This window comes from Tachypleus tridentatus, chromosome 7 (genome assembly GCF_004210375.1).
Source record: "Tachypleus tridentatus isolate NWPU-2018 chromosome 7, ASM421037v1, whole genome shotgun sequence".
In the NCBI taxonomy this organism is placed as follows: domain Eukaryota; kingdom Metazoa; phylum Arthropoda; class Merostomata; order Xiphosura; family Limulidae; genus Tachypleus; species Tachypleus tridentatus.
The window spans coordinates 191200173-191226405 of record NC_134831.1 but is presented as its reverse complement, the minus strand read 5'-3'; the positions used below and the strand labels follow the sequence as shown (position 1 = coordinate 191226405).

The following is a 26233-nucleotide window of genomic DNA, read 5'->3' as shown; positions in this document are numbered from 1 at the left end:
TCTGCATTTGGAAATTTCTATGTCTTAACCCTTCTTCAGTCTTGACATAGTACTCAATATGATAATTGTTTCTCGCTATTGCTACGTACGTAACAGTTTGGCTTAGAAGAATGCCTAGTGACTTTTAAAAAGTCTGACAGTCATTTGCATCAATGCAAACTACTCACAGCAACACTGTGTAATAAATGACAAATATTGTCTCTCTTTCAGATGAAGGCAATTATTACACAGATAAATACTTGTCCTTGATCCAGGCTAGAGCAGTATTTATGTTAGTTTTTATTCATACTTTCATCAAAGTGAAACACTGATCAGCTTCATATCTCTTTTATGAGATTATTTTCCACAAAATATTCACAGGTAATTCCAGTCAAAATATTCTCTTTATATCTGCTTATACCTGGTTCACATTCCAAGCTTTTCTTTGAAGACGCTCTTGATTAGTAAGTGATGAACAGAAACTTCGGGAAGTATTCAAAAACATTTAGTACATAATAATTCTCCTCCTAATGAATGACCATATTCGGTAATATACACATAAATTGCCTCTAATGATTATAATGACATGTAGGCGGAAATTTTCGAGAAATGAACATCGTCTTTGGCTTTCGATATCAAATTGAAACGTTGCAACACTTTTATTGTGCTGTTCAAGGTCTCAGACAACATAAAGAAAAAAGAATGATTCACACATTATGATAAGCAAAGAGAAAAGTGATTCACAGCTCGGATTGTTTTAACCTGAACATTTTGTCCGCTATTAGACTGAAAAATATCCTTTAAATTTTCATTATTAAAAACTAAAGAGAAAGTAAAAATTAGTAATCTATCTATCCCATCGTCATATATTAGCCTACCCTCATCATTTCTCGAAAGCCCCCTTTACATCATAACATTTTGCTAATTCTTAATGTGTCTAAAAAATCATTTCTAGTTATTTTATCGCTATTCTTTACAACCAGTCTATCTAAAAAAGGTAAGGAGTTACTTGTCCCTACTTCTAAGGTCAATTTTTATAGAAGTGCGTTGATTAGTTAGATGTAATAAAAACTCCAAACATAACAAAGTCGTGAAATATATAGTGAAAATGAAATGGCCGTAATTTCAAAATGTTGCATATAAATTTCAACAAAAAACAAAAGAGCACGTCGGAGTATAATCCTTCATTTTGAAGTACTGATAGTTCCAAAGAAAATATTTAGATTCGAAGCATAATTATAGAAGTTTATTTATTGTTGCTAGCCAACTTGTGATTCGAATTGTTCCATTAGAACAGTGGTTCTTAACCTTGTTGGAGGTACTGAACTCCGGAAGTTTCGTACTTGCATTCACTGAACCCTTCGTAATTGGAAAAATAAAATATGATTTTTTAAAATTCAAAACATAAGTAGATATTTTATTAGTGCACAAAATGAACCATGCATCAGTTGCACACAATACCACTGTGTTCAAAGAACAAAGCCAACAAAACATGAATTTCATACAAAAACAAAAACATAACTCAACGAATATTTACTGCAAATCAATGTGACTTTTGCTGTTGCCTTTCAGAAATGCGCGGCTTCACCTTGGCAAGTGCCACTCTCATATTATTTTAGCAACAAAGTCTGTTCCTTTTCTTCGTTTTTATGTCTACCATCCTCGAAAAGGATTGCTCGCAAAGATAGCCTGGTATGGCCAGGTGGGTTAAGGCGTGCGCCTCGTAATCTGAGGGTCGCGGGTTCGCATCCCCGTCACGCCAAACATGCTCGCCCTTTCAGCCGTGGGGGCGTTATAATTGTAATGGTCAATCCCACTATTCGTTGGTAAAAGAGTAGCCCAAGAGTACAGATAGCCCTCATGTAGCTTTGCGCGAAATTAAAAAAAAAAACAATGCTCGCAAAGATACGTTGTAACAAACGGTATGAGTATCTCAAGGGCTTTCTTAGCAATAACAGGGTATGCTACGATTCGGTGACACCAAAACGTTGAGAACATTGTTGTTCTGAAAAGTTGCTGTTGAACCTGGCTCTGCTGAAGTTCAATGATTTCGTCGAGGTATTCATCATTGACATCTGCTGTCGCAACACTAAACGTGAACGGCTGTCCCACCCATGCTGGATATGACTATCTGGGGGGGAAGTATCCGTCGAGAGACTTTGCGAGCTTATCTAAGTGCATGGCAATTGCTTGCTTCAGTTCCCCAGGTACAGAAACGTCTCCGATTTTAGACACATCTTCGATCTTACTTACATAGTCGTCCAGCAGGGGAAAGTTTGCGAAGTTATCATCCTCTGTTCGTCGTTTCCATAACGGTAGCTTTTTTTTGAAAAGCCTTCAGGTTTTCTTCTGCTTCGATAATGTTGACTCCAATGCCCTGCATCTGTTGGTTGAGATGATTGAGAGCATTGAAGATATCGGCCATGTACACCAAAATGAGAATGAACTCAAATTTTTCGAAGCAATCTGCATGACAATGTTGGTGCTCTCGTAAAAACAGGGCTAATTCCACATGCATGGCAAAAACGCGATTTAGCACTTTTCCCCGGGATAACCACCGAACGTTAGAATGGTACAGAAGTACCTCGAATTCAGAGCCTATTTTATTACACAGCTCTTTGAAGATGCAGTGCTTCAGGACACTATTTCGCACAAAGTTCACACATTCCACTACAATTCTTAATACTTCTGCCAGTTTTTAAGGCAAGGTTTTTGTTGCCAACGCATGCCTGTGCAGAACAGTACGTTACAATGATGTGTGGTGCATCGGCTTTTACCAGCGCACCAAAACCAGAGTTTCGTCCCAACATGACTGTAGCTCCGTCTGAACAAACTGCAGAAACCATATCCCATGAAAGATCATTGTCTCTGAAGAAGTCATTCACAAGTTTCTTCACGTTGGCTGCCTTAGTTGTTGTTGTAAGAAGCTTACAAAATAAAAAATTTTCTTTTATCTCGTCGTTCTTCATATAGCACACGAATACGACAAGCTGGCTTAGATTAGAAACGTCGATGGTCTCGTCGAGTTGAAGGATGAATTTTGGTGGGCTTGAAATCAGATCTGCAATTACTTGAGCCGAGATGTCGTCGCTCATGTCATCTATTCTGCTGTTGATGGTTTCATTTGAAAGAGGAATTTGGGATAATTTATTTTCAGCAGCTTTTTCCAGCATGATATTCGCCATTTTCAATGCAGCTGGTTTTATGAGTGCTTCACCAATGATGTGTGGTTTGCTTTGCTTTGCGATTAAGTACGCAACTTCGTATGATGCTGTGAGGATTGGTTTGTCAATGGGTACAAAGCCAAGAACAGGCAAAGTAGCCTTTTCATCGAACCTGGCTCTCTTTACCTTGAATTCAGCAAACATTGTGTTCTTGTATTTCCCATCTCCATGCAGCTTTAGGTAGTGTTCTCTTAGTTTTGCCAGTGCTAGACTGGAATTGCTCAACTTGGCATTGCAAATCATGCATTGAGGACGCCGACTCCCATCACGTTCCGTTATACACGTAATTCCTTATTGTACGTATTCGTCCGACCACTTTCTGTTTTTGCTCGACATAGTTAGTATGAAGGAATTAAAAGATTAGGAAAAAATCACAAATGATGCACGATTACTACAGTCACAAGTCGACTGCTAAGCGCACGAAGTTCCCTGCACCACAAATATTAAGGCCAAGTGATGAGACGTGATCAGCCGCAGCCAATGATGGCCAAGTGGAGCATGACGTCACGAATCATACGAGTGGGGTGAACGAACGGACACACACACAGTTTGTGTGTGTCTTGACCTCCGCCAAACCCCTGGGGTTCGATTGAACCCAGGTTAAGAACCACTGCATTAGATCCTGTTGTTCATTAAACGTTATACACCTCTGAAAGGCTTAGATAAGGTTTGTGCATTAAAAAACCCTAAAAGGCGATGTGATGGTAGTCTGAATAAATTATTTAATATAAGTCAATTTTATTGTTGTTCTCCTTCACGTGATTAGAACCTTATATTATTCTTCTTTTCTTTAACGTGTTAAATTATCGTTGCTTTTCCCTGCCTGATGACGATCTAAGTATAACGCCGAAACCTTGCCTGGCCATATATATATTTATATACACGTGTGTATTTCTCTGTAATAAACATTTCACAAGTTAGAGAGAACGAATTTCTTATATACGTCACAGAATTAAATCGAACTTTCATACGTTATATTTCACTTTGACACCAGTTTGTATAATTTTCGAAAGTTTCAACTGTCAGCTGTTAAATTATGTTCTGAACAAATTACCTATATTACTACGAAACTAACCATTAATATCTGCTGAATAGTAGGTCAAGCGATCGATGTGGTGCAGTTTAGCAAACTTAGCTTCGTAAAAGAGATGAGGGTGTAACTTTACTGCAGTTAGAATTTGTAGTACCATAGGTGAGTAATTGTAGTATTTTATTTAGCAGTTTTAGTGTATTTCTTTCTTTTATTAAGATAAAATTCACTATTTATAACTATGCACGTATGCTGTGAAAAGGAATTACGTTAAGAATGTTAAAAAATAAATATGTATTGTACAAATGTCGTACTTAGGCCTAATAATAATAGTAATACTGTTGTAATAATAAAAATATAATATTAACTCAAAAATTATAATTTAATACAATTTTAGAAGCACGACATCGAATATTCCAAAGTACTATAAAAGTCGCGCAGTTTCCGTCCGAGTTACACTAGCTTCGCTGACCTGTTACTCATTTTCATAACTTAAACAAGTTAGTGTTACGACCATCAGAGAACCAGTGGGTTAAATACTGAGAATGCTACATACACTTAATACGTTACAGTTAAGTGCAAGTATGTTGTGGTTAGTCGATACAAGAAAGATTTTAGTTAGACTTGTGAAGTTGGATCTTCAAAAGGCGTTTAATAATTTGCAACACAAAGTTGACTTGGTAGCCTTTTTTTTTGTCCTTAATTAAAGTACTGTTTATATAATTTATTTCGGGGTAACATCTACAGAGTTAAGACTCAACATAAAGATAGAAATAAAAGATGAATAAAGATAAATGTAAATTTTAATGCATAGCTGTTCAGTTTGTTTTGAACCACTTGTTAAGCAATGGTTTTACTTTTAACAATACTGTGAGCATCCAACATTCAAATATTTAGTCAACAATATGCTGCATATAACAGGGTAAATAAACTTTATGCTTATTAGTTTTAATCCTCTCCACACACATATTTGTTGAATTGCATTCAAAATTTTATTGAACTACTATTTTGTGAATTTATATTAATAAGTTTGGTACTGTAAATTATAATTAAAGTTTTAGTATTACACATAATTTGAAATCTTAATTTAAAAGTAAATATTGAAAACACATACTTAAAACATGGATTTTTGAGAGTCATTTGTTATGCTGAATGGAGCATTGATACATATTAGATGTTTGCAATGCTGAAGTACAAAGTGTTTAGTTTCTTATGAATTAGTGTATCAATTACCAACACTGACAAGCTAGAGTGTAAAATAAGAACCTGTATCTTTTCTATTTGAAGAGGTATTGCTCATGTAATGAATCAGACACAGTGGCTCCATCCACTTCTTTCAGTTTTTGGAAACACTGTTATAAATACTTTTTGGAAACTGTTAGACACTTTTGTATAACCAAACAAAAGTTTAGATTGTCCCCATAGTAAACTTCTCAACCATTTTCAAGTGTTACATCATATCATTCTTTTGATACAAATCTCCAAACTGAGAAGTTGAGTTTTTAGTCTTCTCAAAAATTCATAATTTTTTAGATCCAAATACAGCTTAGTTACTACACTTGATAAATTATTGTGGAATTCTATGGTGTTAGTTTAATAATTTATTATTTTTTTGGTTGTTTCACATCTTTTACATGTGAAATTTCTTAAGGCTTAACAAGCTACAACAAGCAGCAAACGTGTAAAAAAGTTTGTAACTGGAAAAAACAATTGCTTGCTTTACCTTTTTATTTACTGCTTCATGTCTCAAAAAAATATAGGTTTAAGAACTTGTTTGTAAACAATAAAAATGTGTATGCATATATTATGTACTAAAACTGAAATGTAACTGTATTTTACAAAATACTAGTCTGCTAAGAAACAGTCAAGACAAGGCACTTTATAACAGTCAAGTTTTATATCATTGGATATGGTTACCTGAGTGCACATCATTGCAATGTTTGTAATCTTAGTCAGGCACAGCTGAAAGGTCAACAGAATAAAAATAATAAATGTATAATGTTATGAAATTTAAGCTATTTAGACAAAATATTTGTATTTTTTGTGTTGTAATTTGCAGTCATTTTAGAAAGAAAAAAACATTTATACTCCTGATTGTTTTGGTGAAGGTTACAAAGTCTGTCAAATTCATCCAACCTGCAGAGGTACTGTAATGAAAATAATAGATAAAATATCAAGTTTTTTAAATTGATAATTATTACAAGTAAAATAAAATTTTCTTCCAAATAAAAGCATTTTCAATTTTAAAATGAAAATTACTTTGTATGTTGGTTAGGTAACATACAATAAGAAAAGAAAGAGATGAAAAAACATTACTTAAAAAATCTTAAAATTTAGTTTAAAAAATCTGATATTCTGTGTATGAAAACCATGTAATGTTTACTGATAAACTGTCAGATTTCATGAATATAGACTTGCTGAGATAAAAGTTATAGCAAGTAAACTATAACAAGGACAAAATAGTTATAATATTGAATCAGAGACCAGGCTCATACTGAAAGATTTAAGTATAGATCATTTAATTGACTACATTACCCATAGATGGCTAGAATTATATTTGTAACTGTAGATGCTTATCTTACAGAGGAAATTTCTCTTTCAAATGGGAAGATTGCAATTGATAAGTAGGGATTTCAATAAGAGAGTTAATGGGGCAAAAAGTTTTGAGAATTATACTTTAGGTCTGAAAAGTATATTTCATTAAGTAACATTAAATAGGTTTCAGCCATTAAAAACTGAAGAGTGGGTGTTTGAGCAGATAAAGGAAACAGATGTGAAAGAAAAGGATGATTATGTGAAGTTTAAGAAGGTCATAGTTGTAGCAATTTATTTGTTAGTGAAACATGTAGATTGAATTGTTTTTCTGGGGTAAATAGGGATAGAGTGACAAGATTATCCAGATAGAGGAATGAAGGAAATAACTGTTATTGTAAGTAATGTAATGAAAGATATAGCAGTGAGGTAATATTTGTGCAAAGAGAGTTGATTAAAGTTAATGATGTAGGGAGGAGCAGGTCAGAGGAGCTAAATGGCAAGTAAGAAGAATAATAGACTTTTAAAGAAAAGTGCTATAATTTAAGTTGTTGGGGATACTGCCAATGACTCAGTGGTAGGAATGATAATTGAAACAAGTCACTAAGACTGAAAGTCAGACTTAGGTTAATATGTAAGGATGATCAGATTGGCTGGTTGGACTTTTGGAGTAAATTTGATTGGGGAAAAGAAAGTTTTGTGGATTGGACAGTGTACACTTAAATAGAGCAGGAGATGGTTTCATGACCTTTAGAGGCAGCTTTAAAATAGAGCTAGACAGTTGTAAGGGCCAGGATAATTTGATGAATTAAAAGTAAAATACAGAAAAGGTTTAGGAACTAAATAGATGAGTAATTTTTTAGTGTAGGCTAAATTATTAGTATTTCAATGCTAGAAGTGTTGAAAATAAATGACTTTAGAGCACTTGTTGGAAATAAGGATATTGATACCATGAAAATATCTGATACTTGGTTAAATATATACAGTTGCAAAATAAAAATTGCTTTCAAATACAAAATCATAAGTGGTTCAACAAGGATAGGTTACTGAAATGAGGGGGAGTGACTGCATGTCAAGTATGAGTTATGTACAATTTGAAGTTGAAAATATCAAAGAAAAGTGTAATGAGGTTAAATCTATTTGGGTTTGTTAGTGGATATTAGGGGTAGAAGATTTCAGTTAAAATTTATTATTGATAACAGATTACTGATAAAATTAATGAAAATCATTACAGTGACATTCAAGCTATACAATTTGGAGCACAAGTGATCTTTGCTGAATTGTTTGTTTTCTTGCATATGAAGATTAGAAATAATTACATTTTGGTTACAAATTTGAAATAAATTTTGAAGATATGCAACAATAATTGTTTATTATGAATTAGGCTACTGAATTTACTCTTTTGTGATGGACTCAATATCATACACATTTGCACATACTAAATATTTTTATTATAACTTTTTATGCAGTATGTAAACCTTTACTAAGTTTGGTAGGCATTTAGTAAAGATTGCAAAGATTTTGTACACAAAAAAAGTTTTTTTTGTAATAATGTATTTTTACTAAAGATTTGTTTGCAAAAATATCAAGTCTGCTTCATTACTAGTTCAAATGCAATGTGATTTTTATGTTATGATTAAAAATTAATCCTCATCCCTATAATCTTAGATATTATTTGTGTAAACTCTTAAAATCTCCTAAATACATTTAAAATATTTGTTTTCAGTAATACATAATATTTTGTCTGTAATTTTCTCTACTCTAACTAAGTGGGGTCTGTTGATTTGACTAACCTAATAACCACCATAAAAAAGTTAAAAAATATAAATTATGCTTTTTTTTTTATTATGAGATGATGACAGATTATAACACAAATACAAATGTTTAGTCTAAGTAGATTAAGTCTTATATCATTGTATATTTTTATTGTATTGATCTTCCAGTTCTACCTGGCTAACATTACCAAACTGGCATTTATGAGATGCACATGCACTTATTTTACCATATCCAATAACATAAAACTGACTTTTAGTCTTTGCAAAGTGATGCTGTATTGGCTATGTTTTAGTAACTAGTATTTTGTAATATATATATATAACCATATTTCAATTATTATACATTATGTATACAGGCTATTCCTATTTAGAAATGAATTATTAAACTTATTTTTCCTCAAATAGAGAACAGTAAAAAAAAAGAAGTAAAGCAAACAGTTATCTCTTCTAGCTATGACCTTTGTATTCAGATGGTAACTGGCATAGGTTCATATGCCTTTTAAAATTGTGCACACAAGAATTTTCTAATCAGTTGACCAAGCTAATATTTAGCAATACATACAAACCAGATATAGCATGCACAGAAACATAAAACTATAAACAGTAAAAACTGGTTGCTGCTAAAAAAACAGCACAGACCAGTCAGGTTGATAACCTCCAAATTTATTAGTGATAATCAGAAAATTGTTCAGTGATATTTAATATTCTTGTTTTTATAACAGTATTTTCTGTATTACATGAGGTATAAATTGTGTGAAATTATGAGTTTAGGTTGTTTGTATTGTATTGCCTGGTAAACGTTTATGCAACACAGTTTGTTACCATGAAGAAAACAGTGTACTTTCATGTTTTCTTATTAGCTGTGTTCATGCATATTGCTTGCAAGATTAGTTTCCATGTAATAAAAATTAGATTTTTATATATAGTTACGTGTATAAAGATACCAACTTTTTCTACATAATTAAATCATTTTAATTTATGATACCTCTTATTTATTTTACATATTATGGGAAAGTTATCCACCTCTACCTTTTAGTTGCAGTTGCATTGTATAGATAGTAGTGTACCATAGGAAAAAACAACACAACTTTATAAATTAGCAAAAAACAACAAACAAACCATTGCCAAGAAGTTTATAAAACTATACCTCTTAAGACCTAATAAAACTTGTAGGCCAGGAAATTCATTATTTTTAGGGCAAGGTCATTTCACCTGGACTTTTCTCTTATTTTCAAGGGCAGCAAGGCCAAAAAAAATTCACTGAAAGGTACTAAGGCCAATACATATTATTGTTAATGAAATAGAAATATGCTTCCTAATTAGTTTAAAGAATATGGATTTTTTATTGAGGGGTTTGGAAACTGGTTTATCCTTCCATGTAGGTGTTAACTTCAAAAAGTGAGACTTACAGGGTAACAGTACATCAGCATTAAGATTTGCAAAAGTAGGTATTGTGCTGATGTAAGATACTTTGTGACTGTAATAAAATTCCTAGTTTTTGCCCTCTTCTGACTCAAATTTGCCATTTGACCTGAAAATTGTATACAACTTTTAAGCATATCTCTCTACTTATTAATATATATAATTTTGAGAAGGATGAAACATAATCCCTGGGAGAAGAAATATTTTAAATGTTTCCAGAATATGATCTATAGTGACCTTGCAAATCGTGAACACATTTGATTGATTTATCTAATTTTGATAAAGGTCTGACCTGCATATAAAGAGAACGAATACCTTAGATATATCATAGCTTTTCTCTCTCCTGACCCAAAAATTCCATCTAGATTTGCATTCCTTGCCTTTTGAACTAATTAATTCTTTTCCAGCTTCCATTTATGTTAGTATACATTCTTCCCATATATGCAAAAACTGACTTTAAAGTTGTAATAATCTATTTCTGGGGATCCTTGCAAATTTATGTTTTTTGTTTATAGACATACTGTATTTGTATTATGAGTATAAGAGGTACTTTCTTTTTGCTTCAGAAAAATCATTAGGATTTTCTTCAAAATATAAAACTTGAAAGGAAAATTATCATTTCCTTAAGCAAAAATGTGTTACGTATGAAATGATTATATATTTGGAATGTTCAAATAAAACTTCATTACAGTCATAGTTTATAAATACATAAGTACAATTTTTGAAGATTCATCTTACACTTACTGACATTTTTTTTATACTTTTCCACTTCACATCTTTTGTCCTTCTGCTGCTGATTTTACAGTGGATGTTAGATCCCTTCTGTAGTCAACCTTGGCAAGGCTTTCTTTGTTGATTATTTTTCTACTTACCTGGTTGCTTTGTTGTGTTGGAGAGATGTGTTGCTTGCAGGAGTTTGTTCCCCCTAAACTCACTTAAGGACATAAGTATGGCTCCCTCACCTTAAGAGACAGTTTTTTGTTGTTTTTTTTGTGGGGGGTGGTCATCCTGATTCTTTTGGGTCGTGTATTGATGTGGCAAGGTTGCTTACATCTGTCTTTTTTTGCTAATCATTTATCACAACCTTCATGATGCTATTCATGATTCAGGTCCTTTACCTGCATCTCAGTATTCTCATCCTCATTCTAGTTTTTTCCATGCCTTTTAAGAATATCAATAGCAGAGATATAGGTGACATAACAGTGGAGCCAAGCCCTGTTGAGGCCAGGCTTCAGTGCTTTGTTGACAATTCTTGTTGCCACCATCTCTTTCTTTGTTTTCACTTCCTTTCCATCCTTCAAAGGATCCTGTCTGAAGTTGTCATTGTCAAAGGCAGTGGAGAAACCTTTTCAAGAAAGCTGTCAAGCTAGTATGTCTTATTCAGGCATATTTTTACTCTGTTTTTCATTTTCCCCAAGAAGGCTGGGAATTGGATAGTAGTTATTGACTTCCCCCATATAAATTGGTTTTTGATTCTTTTTATTTCACCATAGAGTTATTTTTGTCCCCTTGTTGGATTTTCACTCCAGATCTTTGTATCTTTAGCTTTGGTGTTGTGGATACATACATTTAAGTTCTCATCTCTCCATCCTCTTGGGTTTGTTTTTGAGAGGTGTGTTTCTAGCTCTGGAATTGCCACTGCTCCTTTTAAATTTTGTCAAGTAGTGAAGATTTTCATTCTACATCTACAGGGTGTTCAGAAAGTCACTGTGCAGTTTTGTCTGTTAATAAATATATAAGTGCACAGTGACTTACCGAACGCCCTGTACATTCAGTGGGATTCTGGTCATAAATTTATGGATAACTGGCTCATTCCTATTCCATGTCTTCTGATCACACCTGTTAGTCATCAAATCCCACCTTGAGAGGTTTTATCTCTTAGGCATGTTAACTTTCCTGTAAGTTTTCATACTCTTTGGTCATTTTTCTTCCCTTTGGACTGACCTTGTTTGGTGGTTGGATAGATCAGTACTATGTCTGGGGTTCCTCTTCCATCTTTTTGTCTGGATCTGCATGTTTTTACTTGTTTCTCTTATGTGTTGGGTGTATATATCAATACTCAGGAGATTACTGGAAGTTTGTTGGATAAATTCAACCTTCATATCAGTGTTTTGTAGCTCATAGTTGTTTGTTGATCTATATTTCATTTCATCCATTTTCTGAAGTGGAAGGTGGCTATGGTGCATTCTGATAACTCCATGTATTTCACCAAGCAAGGGGTATGAAATTCATGTTCCTTTGCTTTTAGATTCTTGAGTACCTCTTCCAGGCCCACGAGTGCCATGTACTTGTGATTTTGGCTTTCCATTTTTCCAGTGTTTTGAATCTTATTGCAATGTGGTTATCCTGTCTTTACAAGCTCATTCCCACAAAGTGGTTTCTAGCTCCTCAAGGTTTCAAGAGGGATGTTCTCATATTGGGGAACACTTCATTTAGATGCATTTGCCATTCATCTGAACAACAAAGTACCATCTTTCTGGTTTTAGGTTCCTCATCCTCTGACTTTAGGAGAAGATCACTTTAGTCAAGAATGGAGGGGTTTTCACATTTATGCTTTCTCACCTATACATATTTAGAATGTGAACTACATGTTTTGATGTTTATCACAGCATCATCAGGAGTAAACTTGCAAAACATAAGTTTTTTTTTTTTTTTTTGGCTTGATCATGTGACATATATGATCAACAACAAAACAACAACAAAAAAAACAATAACAAATCATCATCATTATGCTATTTAAAATATGTGAATAAAATGTGAGAATATTAGAAACTTAAAAAATAAGAGATTATTTATTATTTAATTACCTGTTTCTACAACTCCTGCAGTTGTTGCAAGTCTTTACTACTACTGATTGAGACATGAGAAGGCATATTTTTCCATGTAGGCAATGTTCACTTGTCCTGTTAATATTGTTTGAAAAATGATTGTTCTTGTTGGTTGTAGTGATGTGATTAAATTTCTAAAGGATGAGAAGTTGACAACTCTAAATGATCAAAACTGTGAAACACAAAGCTCAGTGTTAGACCATTCAACTTTTATTGAGACACTTGGAGCTTTTTCCAAACATTAGAAGCATTTGCTTTTTTTTTTATTGTCCTAATAATCACCTGTAAGCATTTTAGGCATGTTGTCATTACCTTCCTTTGTTTTCACTGTTCATTTGTTTAGTGCTGCATTTTATTTCATTGTAGAATCAAATATTTGAGCAATAGAGAAATGTTTATGAACACATTTTTTCAACTATCTTGCAGAGTTACTGTTTACATTGAATGTTTAAAGAAAAGGCAACCAAAACAAACATTTGTGTGATAAGTGGCTGCTTCTAGTTTCAGTAATCTTATCCCCGTCGACCAAACATGCTTGCTCTTTCAGCCATGAGGGCATTATAATGTGATGGTCAATCTCACTATCTGTTGACAAAAGAGTAGCATAAGAGTTTGGCAGTGGGTGGTGATGACTAGCTGCCTTCCCTCTAGTCTTACACTGCTAAATTAGGGACGGCTAGTGCAGATAGCCCTTGTGTAGCTTTACGTGAAATTCAAAAAAACAATCTAGTAAACTTAAAGTATATGTTAAATATCACTGTGGGTTACATGCAGTTCAGCTTGAACTGCTGCTACTTTTTTGTGACACAGTGCTGCACATAACCTTAAACTCTGATAGTTTATAAACAACAAACAGAATACATACCAATGGTGTCCTTAATTAGTGTGAGGGCCCTTACTACAAGACTTGCACATTTTTTCCTGTTAAAGTATGTTTTGTTGAGTTGTGAATTTGTAATATTTCATTCCTCTACTGCTGTTCCAATATTACTGCTACTTAAAAAAATATTTATGGTTATTTCTATTAGTTTATTAAATATTATTTTTATAATTGGATAGTTTTAACTCCTAATTGTTATTAGTTATTTTGTATTTTTAATTATGTTAGCAGGCTATAATGTTACTGAACATTAAAATTAACAAGTAAAGTCAAAATGTGCTGTTTTGACTAAACATTTAAGTGTTTCTTAAATGTTATTGCAAAACATAACATTGTTAGTAATGCTACTTCCAATAATGGTTCTGCCTAACAGTGTTAAGAACTAGTTAGTAAAACGTGAGATACTAAACAATTAGAAAATTAAAGATGCCTGTTTTTGAGTAGTAGCTTACATGACTGTTAACTAGAAACTGAACTTTCTAGTATAATACAAGTTTTATTGTTTTTAGGATGTAGCCTGATACAATGGCTGGAATGAAACCAGTTGGCACTGATCCTTGGAGGATACCAAATGAATCTCGTGCAAAGTTTGATGAGCAGTTTCTCCAGTTGAAGCCAATCAATGGTTTGATAACTGGTAAGTAATTAATATAATTTTTTTTATTATTTATTATTATTATTCATAATGTTTTTAATTGGCAAAGTGCTACAACCAGTAAAAAAAATACTACCTTCACATTATTAAGCTTCTGTTTAGTCAACCTCTACAAGTAGTCATGTTACATATGTAGCTTATCTTTAATGAATATTATACTAAGACCCATATGTTACAATTTTATAAATAATTAAAACTAAACTAATTTGAAATTTTTAGTTGGGAATAATGTTATAACAATACAAACACTGATGGAATTAGTGAAAATCAGACTACATTGTTTTGTTCATTTAACCTTAGATGAAGTTTGTTGATTAGTGAACTTTTCTTTATGTGCAGTTCCAGTTCTTTTTTTGCCTTTGTTAGGATTTTAAGTTGCCAATATTTATTGGTTCATTACATTTATTCTTTGCATGTTTCTTAATGTTGGAAAATGAATTATATTTTAAATTTGCATGTTCTTGCAAATGAAACTGACGACCTTGTGGTGGATTTATTCTAGATAACATAAAGAACATTTAAGACTATAGACTATATTTGAAGTTTTGAATATGGGTAATATGATCCTTAAACTCTAATCTACATTCAGCCATATATTTATACTAATGTTAATAAATGTAAAATAAAAAAGCATGGCTGTTTATTAGTATTAATATGTATATTTTAATAAAGAAATACAATCCTCTAATAAACAAAAGGCAAAGAGTAGGTTTATACTTATGCTAGCTCAAGGTTATATGTTTGATGTTACAAATTGGGTGTACTTAAGTGCTGTGAACAACTGTACTGAATACCTGATGATGCTATAGTGGCAAAATGTGTTTAAATGTATATTTTTGATCCCATTTTAGCTGTTTTTGAATTTTAAACTTTGTAGAATGTGGAATACCTCCAAAATTAAAAACAAAATTGGAAATTTCACCATATGAAAATGATGGAAAAATTAAATTACAAATATTTTCATGGGTCAAAATTAGAGGCTATGTAGTATGTTTGTTCAAAATTTCATGTAATTTGGTCATGCATTTCTATTATGTTGATTAAAGGCTATTTCCATTCTACCACTGAAGAAGGAAGATGTACCTTCTTAAAGCACTTAGTCTATTGAATTACTTTAATTGTGATGTACTGTAGATGTTATAATTTTAAGAATATTTCTGTAATATTTGAATATGTTTAAAGAAGAGAGATATTTTTAAAGTGAATTTAGATATTCTTATATTTCTTGTTTTTAATAGGACAGCAAGCCAAAAGTTTATTTCTTCAATCAGGACTCCCACCTCAAGTATTGGCTGTGGTTTGGTAAGTTAATCATTGTTTGAATTTTTGCATGTTCTCCTAAATACTTGGTAAAATAATTGTTGCTTTTGAAATCAGAAAATGAGAACTTTGTATTCTTTCTTGATTTGGAAAGTTGCACTTTTTACCAGTACTTAGCAATTATTTAAGATATTTGAAAGTAAACTATATTGTGTATAGACTTGACAGTTTGAACTGTTAGTATGACACCTTAATGTTTAAAAATGATTTAATAAATATAAATGGACCATAGTAAAAATGCAGAGACCTCAACATAATTAAAAAGAAAATTATCCCTTTTCAGTTGACATTTTGTGTTTTTAATGAGAACAATTATAGGAACAGTATGTGACCACATTAGTCATGAATGTATGAATGTTTAATTTAAATAGGGCATTAGCTGATATGAATGCTGATGGGAAGATTGATCAACATGAATTTGCAGTAGCAATGCACCTGATTCAGCTTAAACTGAAGGGTTATGAACTTCCTAAAACTTTACCACCAAGTCTCAGAAATCCTACTATTCCAATCAGTTCTGGTATTTCAACTTTCAGCCCAATGACTTCTGTTGGTATGAGTAAGTAGCTTTTTTGCTTTTTGTTGAAAGAAGGGTCATGTTCTATTAATTTAGATAAACTATTTTTTTTATAAACATGTAGGGAATTTTGTTTTTTTGATTTAGTCTCATGACATATTAGGAAGAGTTTTACTAATGCAATCTAATACTTTATTTGTCTCTGTCATTAGCAGCAAAACTATAACCTCATATTGTTGTCTTAAGTGTGTATGTAATATTTCCAAGGTTTAAGGGCTAGCTTGAATTCCATTTTTGTACATCATTTCATGTTGTAATTTATACACATACTTTGCTTGACTTGGACATTTTGGAGATCTTAGCATGTCTTGAAAAAAAGTATACTGTATATGTTTTATGGTATATGATGTAATTAAAAAATTAGTCATTGTGTGTCTGAAATATAAGTGGATTTCTAAAACTTTCCACTGAACTTAGAAATGATTTAAGACAACTTCACAAATTAGATAAATTAGGTGTATTCAATAGTTTTTACTGGGATGTTATTGGTCAAGATTTGGATGTTTATGTTAGTAAGGCCTTGGACTTCTACTGCCAAGAATTGTATATTGGTTCTACATGCATGGTCTTACTAAAAATGTTTGGAAGTTTTGTATTATGTAGCAGTAACTAAAGTGCTGGAAAACTTTCAATATTTTTCTAGAATGCTTTTAACATTAGAAATGACATGTAAACATTTGTGATGTATTAGTCAAGATATGGAGAGATAAACTTGAGTAAAAATTAATTTAAGTGGGAGTTTGATTTGTGAAAGGTGGGCATGGCAAGAGGAACCTGATTTTCAATTTGATGACTGCATGAACAAATAAAATTCAAGGCTGTGAAAATTATGCTTTGCCTTAATGAGGATGATATTATACTAAGTAAATTACACAGAATATTGTACTTTTTAGATGGATGGTTAGTAAAATGTGAGAAGAGGGAATGTCTAGAGAGCAAGCATCAGAATTCTCATACGAAGGGAAAAAATATTGCCATATAAAATTAAGAAGTTAAAACTTGGGTACTGTTAAAACTTTGTAAAATGCTACATATTTATGTGAAATATATTCATATACTGTGAAAAGAAAGTAGATTAATTAGATTTTGAAAGTACTTCACTAAAACATTCTGATACATGAAGAAAAAAAACAGATGCCTATGGTAAGAGGATTTAAAGCTATAGTATGAAAACTGATAGTTTCTTTGTGGTTACAAGGCTGGTCAAATTGACTGATACAGTATGGAAAGAGTTAATTCATAATTTGGTTTAGTTGTGGGCATGGGTGATTTATGGAGTTTCATGATGATAAGAAACCCACATTCCAACCTAAAAAGGTTAATTTTATTCTATATCTTATTTTAATTAAAGTTTTAATACCCATACCAACCATCTTGAGAATATATTTATAGAGTTTGTTTACTAATTATGATGTGATTTTATTAATGCATTATTTTTGAATGATGATGGGGGGGGGAATGTATAATGCTACAGATTGGGTTTCTTTGTCTAGCTGTGTGTTTAACAACAAATATAATGGTGTTTTTCAAATGTTTGAATAGTAAAAAAGTAATAATCAGAAACTAATTTTGATTGATTGATTATTTTTGAGTCACAACATAGTGATTATGCTGAACAAATTTTAAATGATCAGAAATAATGAAAAGTCATGACTACAATATCTTGTTTAGGAGATAGGAGTAATAAGAAACTCATTTTGATTAGTGTATTATTTGTTTGGCATTAACTAAAGGATATGACTGCATTTTATGAACTTTTTCCAGAGTTAATTTTCAAATTTATTTAAACTACTTTATTATGAGTGTGTATTAAAAAGCTTGACATCAAAACACTTTATAATTTAAATTTTAATATGATCTAAGTTTTAATTTTGTAAATATAAAATAAATTGCTGAAAGAGGTTATCATTCTGCAACTAAGAATTGCACAACTTGATAGAACTTCATCTTCTCATTCCTCTTCTGTTAAAAGTACTTTAACTCTTCCATATGGGTTGGGTGCAAGCTACCCAGCTCATAATCATGAAAGTAATTATACTGTAAATTTTGATAATGTACTCTATTTTTCCAAAATTTTACAGGTTATTGGTAAACATTACAAGGCTTTTGAACACAAGATATCAGGTTTTTAAATTAAGTATTAATTATAGAATTTTTTATTATAAATGTTCTTATTTTTCTCTCAAGATGTTCACTATCAGACATGCAAATTAATTTTGATTTTAAGGTTAATAATACTTTTTTTGTATCAGTAAATTTTCAGATTTAGCATGTAAAATCTTTGTTGCTTCCATATACTTATTAACTATCTTTCAGACAAAGTGTTATATTTGTTATTTTCATTATTGTATCTGTGTGTGGATTGGTTTGATCAACTTTGTAACCTCAATAAAAAAAATTAGGAAATAAATAACTAATGCATTTTTCTTTGTAGAGTGACTACAAATTATAATATGAAGACATATATGTTTAGTTTAAATAGTTAAACTTTCATAACATTACACATCTATATATATTTAGTATTTTTTAGTATATTAACTGTTCATCAATGCCTAGGTAACATTATAGAAGTTGCAATGTTATGGTGCACTTGTGTTACTGTATCCAAAAATATAAAACTGGCAACCATAAAGTGACCTGTCTTTGGCTATGTTTTATTGGACTAGTCATATTTCAATTTTATTAATAATAATAATATACATATACATTTTTTTTTACTTACATACAAGTTTTTAAACATGTTTTTCTTAAAACATAGAACAGTAAATAAAGAAGTAACACTAACTAACCATCATTTGTTTCAGTTATAATCTTAGTACTTGTTTACTGTTTGGAGTTGATTGCTAAGTCTTGTAATATTTTGTGCATGGAGGATGTAAAACAAAATGATTTTTTTCGGTTATTTACACACACACACACACGCCAAATATTGATAGTGGTTTGTTTGTACTTAAGCACAAAACTATCCAATGGACTATCTGCGCTTTGCTGACCATTGTGTCACCAGGAAACATAATGGTTAGTACACAGTGGCATTGTATGTAAAATATATAGAATCAGGTTTCTTTGTTTATGACAAGAGAAACACCCAAGACTAAATATTTAGTTATAAGACTTTAATATCTAATGTGGCAACATAAGCTGTATACATATTTTCCAAAACATTTCTTATACATCACCTTGCAAACGTAGTGTTTATGTAAGGAATTTATAGATCGCTCATTGATAGTATACTAATGGAATAAAGGCCATCAAATATTATTAGCAAACAGGGTCTTATAACTGCTAATTCTTTCATTATTATAATCCTTCATGAAATTTTTCAGAGTAAGGGATAATCAAATCTTGGTTTGCAGTTTGTAAAAAGTGACTCAGAGTATGACATTTTATTTTTGGCTAGGTTTATTTTCTTTTTATTGTTTTATTATTGAGCTGATATAATCAGTTTGCCATCTCTTTGTTGAGACTAATTCATCAACTATGCTTGTGAAGATGTACTACTACTTTTTTTTTCCCTGTTTTTTTACCATTGGCTTTCCCTTTATCTTGTGGCTATTCACCTCCACTGTAGTTTCTTTTTGTTTTAAAGATGGATATTTAGGTGAATGCTAGGCCAATTACTTTCTTTTAAAATATTCTGCCATCATATGATTATTTTGCATCAATAAAATGTAAAAATTGCTACTTGAATTCTATTTTTAAAGATAACTTGATGATATCCTATTTCATTTATTTTCACTGTATTACTTGTGAAGGTCATTTATGTAACATTCAGTATTTGTTAGGGGAAAGGATAATGTTATAGCATTGGCTAATAAAATAGTAATCCAGGAAACAATTTGGCAACTTGTCTCCAACTGTTTACATTGCCTGCAGGTAAAAAGACATTTCATCCTGACAAGTTGTACTTAGTACACGTGTTGGAAACGACTAAAATTAAAGGAACTTTCTCCAGTTGAAAATGAAGTAACCATGGGTTTAATTTTAAAAAAATGAAAAAGAAACAAAGGTAGATAAGCTGCAAAACCTTTCTGAGAGCATTGCATAAGAAAGCATTCTGTCAAATGAACCTGATAACCTACAAACAAGACCACTTCAGAAAGGTACATTATTGTGAATCAATAAGCAAATGTATGCACACAAACATGTACATCAACATGAAGTTTTGTTTCCTACAAAGATGAAAAATAGCTTCATTATATACACTGCTGACCAAAATCTTAAGGCCAATGAACATAAAGAAAAAATGTGCATTTTGCATTGTTAGACTCAACCACTTATTTGAGTAGAGTTTTGAAAGATGAAAATAAGAAAATGGAAAATAAAAATACTTTTTTTAGCATTTAATAGGGAAAATGTGAACACTGAAATTAGCCTAAATACTAGCTGGTCAGAAGTTTAAGACAATACCAAAAAGAAGTTCTAAACAGGGTAGGAAATGCTCAACAACAGGACTCAGTAGTGAGTTGCACGGCCGTCATTGCGAATAAATGCAAATATTCACTTTGACATGATCAATACAAGAGTTTGCAGAAGGCTGGCTGGAATGGTATTCCAAGTGGTGAAGATGGCTTCACAAAGTTCATGCACTGTTTGAAATTGACGTCTATTTCTATAGGCTTCCCTTGCCATCCACCCCTAAACATTTTCAAGGAGGTTCAGTTCGGGTGAACATGCTGGATGGTCCAAAACTATCATGTTATTCGCCATGAAAAAGTTCTTTGTCCTGCAGGCACTGTGGATTGCAGCATTGTCCTGCTGAAAGATCCAGTCTTCAGACTAGATGTACAAGCAAGGGCCTTCAATCAATAAGGATGCTCTCTCCAACATGCCAATGTAGCCAGCTGCTGTTTGATGCCCTTGTATAACCTGAAGCTTTGTTGTTCCATGGAAGGAGAAAGCACCCCAGATTATAATGGAACCTCCACTGTGTCATGTAGAAAATGTCTCAGGTGGGATATCCTTATCGTATTAGTAACGTTGGAAGCCATCTGGACCATCCAGGTTAAATTCTTTCTCATCAGAGAACAAAACCTTCTTCCACTTTTGTATGTTCCATGTTTGGTGCTTTTCAGCAAAGTCTAACCGAGCTGTTTCGTGATGTGGCCTTTGAAAACATTTTTGGTTTCTAAAGCCTTCCTCTCGTAGATGCCGTCTTATTGTTCTTAAGCTGCATTCTGTGTCTGTAAGGACCTTAATCTGGTTTGACAATTAGCTGGTGTCTTGCCGGACAACCCGTCGAATCCTCCTACTCAACACCAGCAAAATTTTCTTAGGACGACCACTTGAAATTCTCGTTCCATATCCCTCAGGGTCTTTTAAGAAATTTGCAACAGCAGTTTTACTATGCCCAATCCCACCAGCGATGGCACATTGAGAGAGACCTTCCTTTTGCAGCTCGACAATTCTGCCACATTCAAACTCTGTCAACCCTTTGCCATGTTTTTACCCAATGTAACACAGGAGATGTCAGTGGGAGATGTTGACAATGCTAATGCTTGAACACAAATGACTGAATTTTGTTACATGTTTACCAATTAATGCTTCGTTTCAGTATGGTCTTAAAGTTTTGACCAACTAGTATTTAGGCTAATTTCATAGTGTTCACATTTTCTCTGTTAAATACTAAAAGAGTTTTTATTTTTATTTTCCCAGTTTTTATTTTCATTTTTCGAAGCTCTATTCAAATAAGTGGTTGTGTCTAACAATGTAAAATGCATATCTTTTCTTTATGTTCATTGGCCTTAAGATTTTTGCCAGCAGCATATATTTCTTATCACTTCTCAGTTTGAATGATACCCAAGAACTACTGTGTGAGATAGAAAGACATCCATGTACAGGCATTAACAATCTTTGCATAGAGATACTCATGGGAAGAGATGTGGAAATTGCACATTTTATTGCAGAACTGAGGAGGTTATCATATCATTCATTCAATTGCCCTAAAAAGCAGTGTTCTTCTATTTCACCAAAGATGAAGAAAATCACCAAACACTTGGAGCCATTAACACTGGCTCCAAATATTTAGACAAATTTTTAGTAAAAATGCATAATGAAAAATTTTGATATTTTCTTTTGTCAGCAAATGACTTGAAGGCTTATCAAAAATTTTCTGAAGATGCTCAAAATGTTTAAAAAATTATAATGATGAAACTTTAATTGTCCTTTGAGGTCATGTGGTTGACATAGTACACTGAGTCAGTGACAGAAACATTAATTAATTTAATTGTAATTTCAATCAGTTGATTATTTGATGTGATAATAACCAACACAATGAATGTGGAAGTTAATTATGTGATTTAATTGCTCAGATATACTTGTATTCAGTTTTTGTTTATTTTTTCAGTAAATTTACATAAAAGTCCATTTCATGCATTAATATAATATTCGAAACTGGAACATTAAAGTCTTGAAGTTTAACAAGTTGAAATGTATTTTATTTTACAAATGTCTGTGATTATATTTTTATTGTGTAATACAGTTCCTCCCCCTTCCTCCATGGGAATGGTTCCTCCTCTGTCTACTGCCTCACAGGTGAGACCTTCAGTTGTGAATGGTGGGATAGGAATTGGTCAAGGAGTGTTACCTGGTAAGATTCAACATTACAAAAATTGAATGACTTTCTGTTTTTCTTTTAGTAATGTTTAAAGTATATTTGTTCTTAAATTTAAGTATACAAAAGCATAAAAGAATCTCATGGGGAAAATGGAATATTTCTTTACATCTTACGTTATAATTAAGTTATGTGATGTGCTGTTGTAGGTCATTTTAATATGCACAGTTTATTACTGAGTGGTCAAAAATAATTCAAGATATTGGTACTTACTTTTTAACTTTCATTTTCAAATACTTGAGTATCATTATGTTGCCTAAATTCATATATCTATTCAAATAAGCTACTTACTATGTCTCCACAAGCAAAGAACTTTCCTGTGTACGTCAACTAACTTCTTTACAGTTTACCACAGTGACAAAAACATACAGGTTTAATACTATGCCAGCAGAATTATTTTGTTTGATGACTCTGTACGGTCAAACTCACAACTTGAATCTGTCCCGTGATTTTTAATTCTACATTCTTTAACTGAAAAACCCTTAGGGCAGATGTCTCCATTTTTTATTCAGAAGGTTTAGAAGGCCTTGCTGGCTCACCAAAATCGGTAAGAAAATTATGGTCTGGGGACATTTTAGCAGAAACAGCTTCATCACAACATTCCAAACTACCCTTGAAGTCAAAAGCCATTGGTATATGCCCATTGAGGTTACCCCTTATTCTACTTTGAAATCTTCCAGAGGAGTTATAGTTGAGAGGGATTTAAAGACCATTCTAGAGTCAGAGGTCCTCTCAGGTTTCACCAGCCAAGGTGTTAAAGCCATGCACCAAATTTTTACTTGTAGAGCTAGGATTATGGAGCTGACAAATGTTCCAATATTAACATTTACAACATCATTGGTATGGCAATATATCAGTTGGACCTGATGATATACATTATGAGATGCTATGCCACTTTTCTCCTAGCTGTCTTTAACTAGATATGGCAGGAGAATGTCTTTCCTGATGCTTGGCACCAATCTATTGTACTCTTTATTCTTGAATCTGAGAAGGATCCAAAGATTCCTTCCCATTACTGTCCCATTGCTTTGACGAGTTGTCTCAATAAGACCTTAGAGAGGATGATTAATGCTCATCTTGTTTGGTTCCTTGAATCAAACAACCTTCTCTCACCCTCTCAGTGAGGGTTCCGTAGACAATGCTCCATGATAGATCACTTGATTCGCCTTGAAACATCAGTCAGGAGAAGCCTTTTTGAAGCCACAACATCTTGTTTCTATTTTTTTAGAGAAAGCTTATGATACAACATGGAGATATGGCATCTTGCAAGACCTTCACTCGTACAGATTGCGTGGCAATTTGCCACTTTTTATTAAGCATTTTTTAATAAACTGCAGATTTCAGGTTTGTGTGGGCTCAACACTTTCCTGCTTTTTTCCACAGGAAGTTGGAATCCCTCAGGACTGTGTTCTGAGTGTCACACTTTTCATTGTAAAGATTAATGCCATCAGTGAAAAGCTATCCTTTAGAGTTGCAAATGGTCTTTTCTTTGACTTTCACATCTCATGCCAGTCATCAAACATAGGTTTATTGAGTTGCAGCTACAAACTGCAATCAATCATATACTTAAGTGGACCACAGCAAATGGTTTTCAACTTTCTCTCCCTAAACCTGTTTGTGTACATTTCTGCCACCATTTGGGTATTCATCCAGATCCAGAACTTCATATTGATGATGTTATACTTCCTGTCGTCCCTGAGGCAAAGTTCATAGGTCTTATATTTGACTGTAAATTAAACTATCATATCAGGCAACTTCGTGTGAAATGTATAAGAACACTGAACATCCTCCGTGTCCTTTCTTCCACTTCTTGGGGAGCAGATCGATACTCCTTGCTTAAAATGTATTGTGCCCTTCTCTGATCCAAACTTGACTATAGATCTTTGGTCTGTGGTTTTACCAGAACCTCAGCACTGAAAATACTGAATCCTATTCACTATCAGGGGCTTTGGCTTTGCACTGGGGCCTTTCATATCTCTCCATTTAAAAGCTTGTATGCTGAGTACCACGAATGTCCTCTGTATATTCGCCTTTTGCAATTGCCTCGTATGTACACGTCCAAACTTCACTCTTTATCACAGCATTCTACTTGGGGTTGTAATTTCCATCCTCACTGAGTCACACTTTTTTATAATAGAAAATCTTTCCTTGTGTCTTTCAGCCTTTGCGTCCGAGCACAATCAGAAAAATTGGATATATCTTTGAATAGCATAGCAATATCAACAGATTGGCCTCTTCCACCATGACTAATTACTATCCCCAACTGTGACCTCTCTTTGAGTCATCTGAGGAAGGCAGATACTCCTGATTGGAAATAACACTCTTTATTTTCTGAATATCTCTCAAATGATCCATCCATTCCTATATATACAGATGATTCAAAATCAAGTGACTCTGTAGGCTCTGCCATAGTTTGTTACAGTTCACTTGTAGCACACAGAATCCCCTCTACAGTTTTTGTGTTCACTGACAAATTGTATGCCAATTTCTCTTGCCCTGAATCATATTGAAACTGTGCAATATACATATTGTATGATCTATACTGATTCACTCAGCTGTCTATTAGCCCTGACATCATTCCATGTTATTTACCATCCTATTCTTATCAATATCCAAAACAAACTGGCCCATCTCTCTCTCTCTCTCTCTCTATCATCTATATTTGTCTAGTTTTTGGATACCAGGTCATATTGGTATTTGTAGGACTGAGCTAGCTGACAGAAAGGCAAAGTCCATCTGCTCTGCCTCTATCACCACCATACCTGTTCCATACATGGACTATGGTCCAGTTATCAAAACCCGGCTGTACGCCAATTGGCAGTCGACCTGGAGTGTGCAATGAAATAATAAAGTTTTTCAAATCAAGCCTTCTTTAGCTCTTTGGCCATCTTGTTTTTGTAAAGATCAAAGGGAGGAAGTTGTTTTGGCTAGGGTACGCATTGATCACAGTTTTTAACTCATCACTTCCTTTAATTTGGTACTGATGCACCAGTGTGTGGTCTGTGTGGCACTCAGGTCACAATCACACACATTTTATTAACATGCCGTCATTACAATTAAGAACAATGGCACCATTTTAAACATATTTTTAAGGTAGGTTTGCCCTTGACATTAGCTAATGTCATCGGTGATACTGGCTGCCTCACTCATGTTTTTACACTTTTAAGAGCCATTGGTCTTTTTAACTTAATTTAAGGTTTTTATTGGACTATATACTGTTTTAGCATGATTTCTTTTACACATTTTAATTTTATTTTGACCTGAATCCAGGACTGGAAAGGCCAACTTTAGGTGACTGACAGCAAGTTTGAACTTAATGCTTCAGTCTTCCTGGCAGGTCTAAATTTTACATATTTTATGTATTTTTACCTTCTTTTCCATTTACCTTTATAGTATAC

At 32.8% G+C, this 26233-nt stretch overlaps 1 protein-coding gene across 19 annotated transcripts in view; it reads left to right on the top strand.

Moving 5' to 3' along the window:
- The first annotated feature begins 4106 nt into the window (after window positions 1-4106).
- Dap160 (dynamin associated protein 160) overlaps window positions 4107-26233 on the top strand; it is a 261924-nt gene continuing 239797 nt past the window's right edge. For all 19 annotated transcript variants that reach the window (XR_013031922.1, XR_013031923.1, XM_076516402.1 and 16 more), the window contains exons 1-5: window positions 4107-4395; window positions 14180-14307; window positions 15564-15627; window positions 16017-16204; window positions 22704-22811. Coding sequence is in view for 17 of the 19 variants with exons in the window: in XM_076516402.1 (XP_076372517.1) it covers window positions 14196-14307; window positions 15564-15627; window positions 16017-16204; window positions 22704-22811 (472 nt within the window). In the remaining 2 variants the exon portion in view is untranslated. The remainder of the gene's footprint in view (window positions 4396-14179; window positions 14308-15563; window positions 15628-16016; window positions 16205-22703; window positions 22812-26233) is intronic.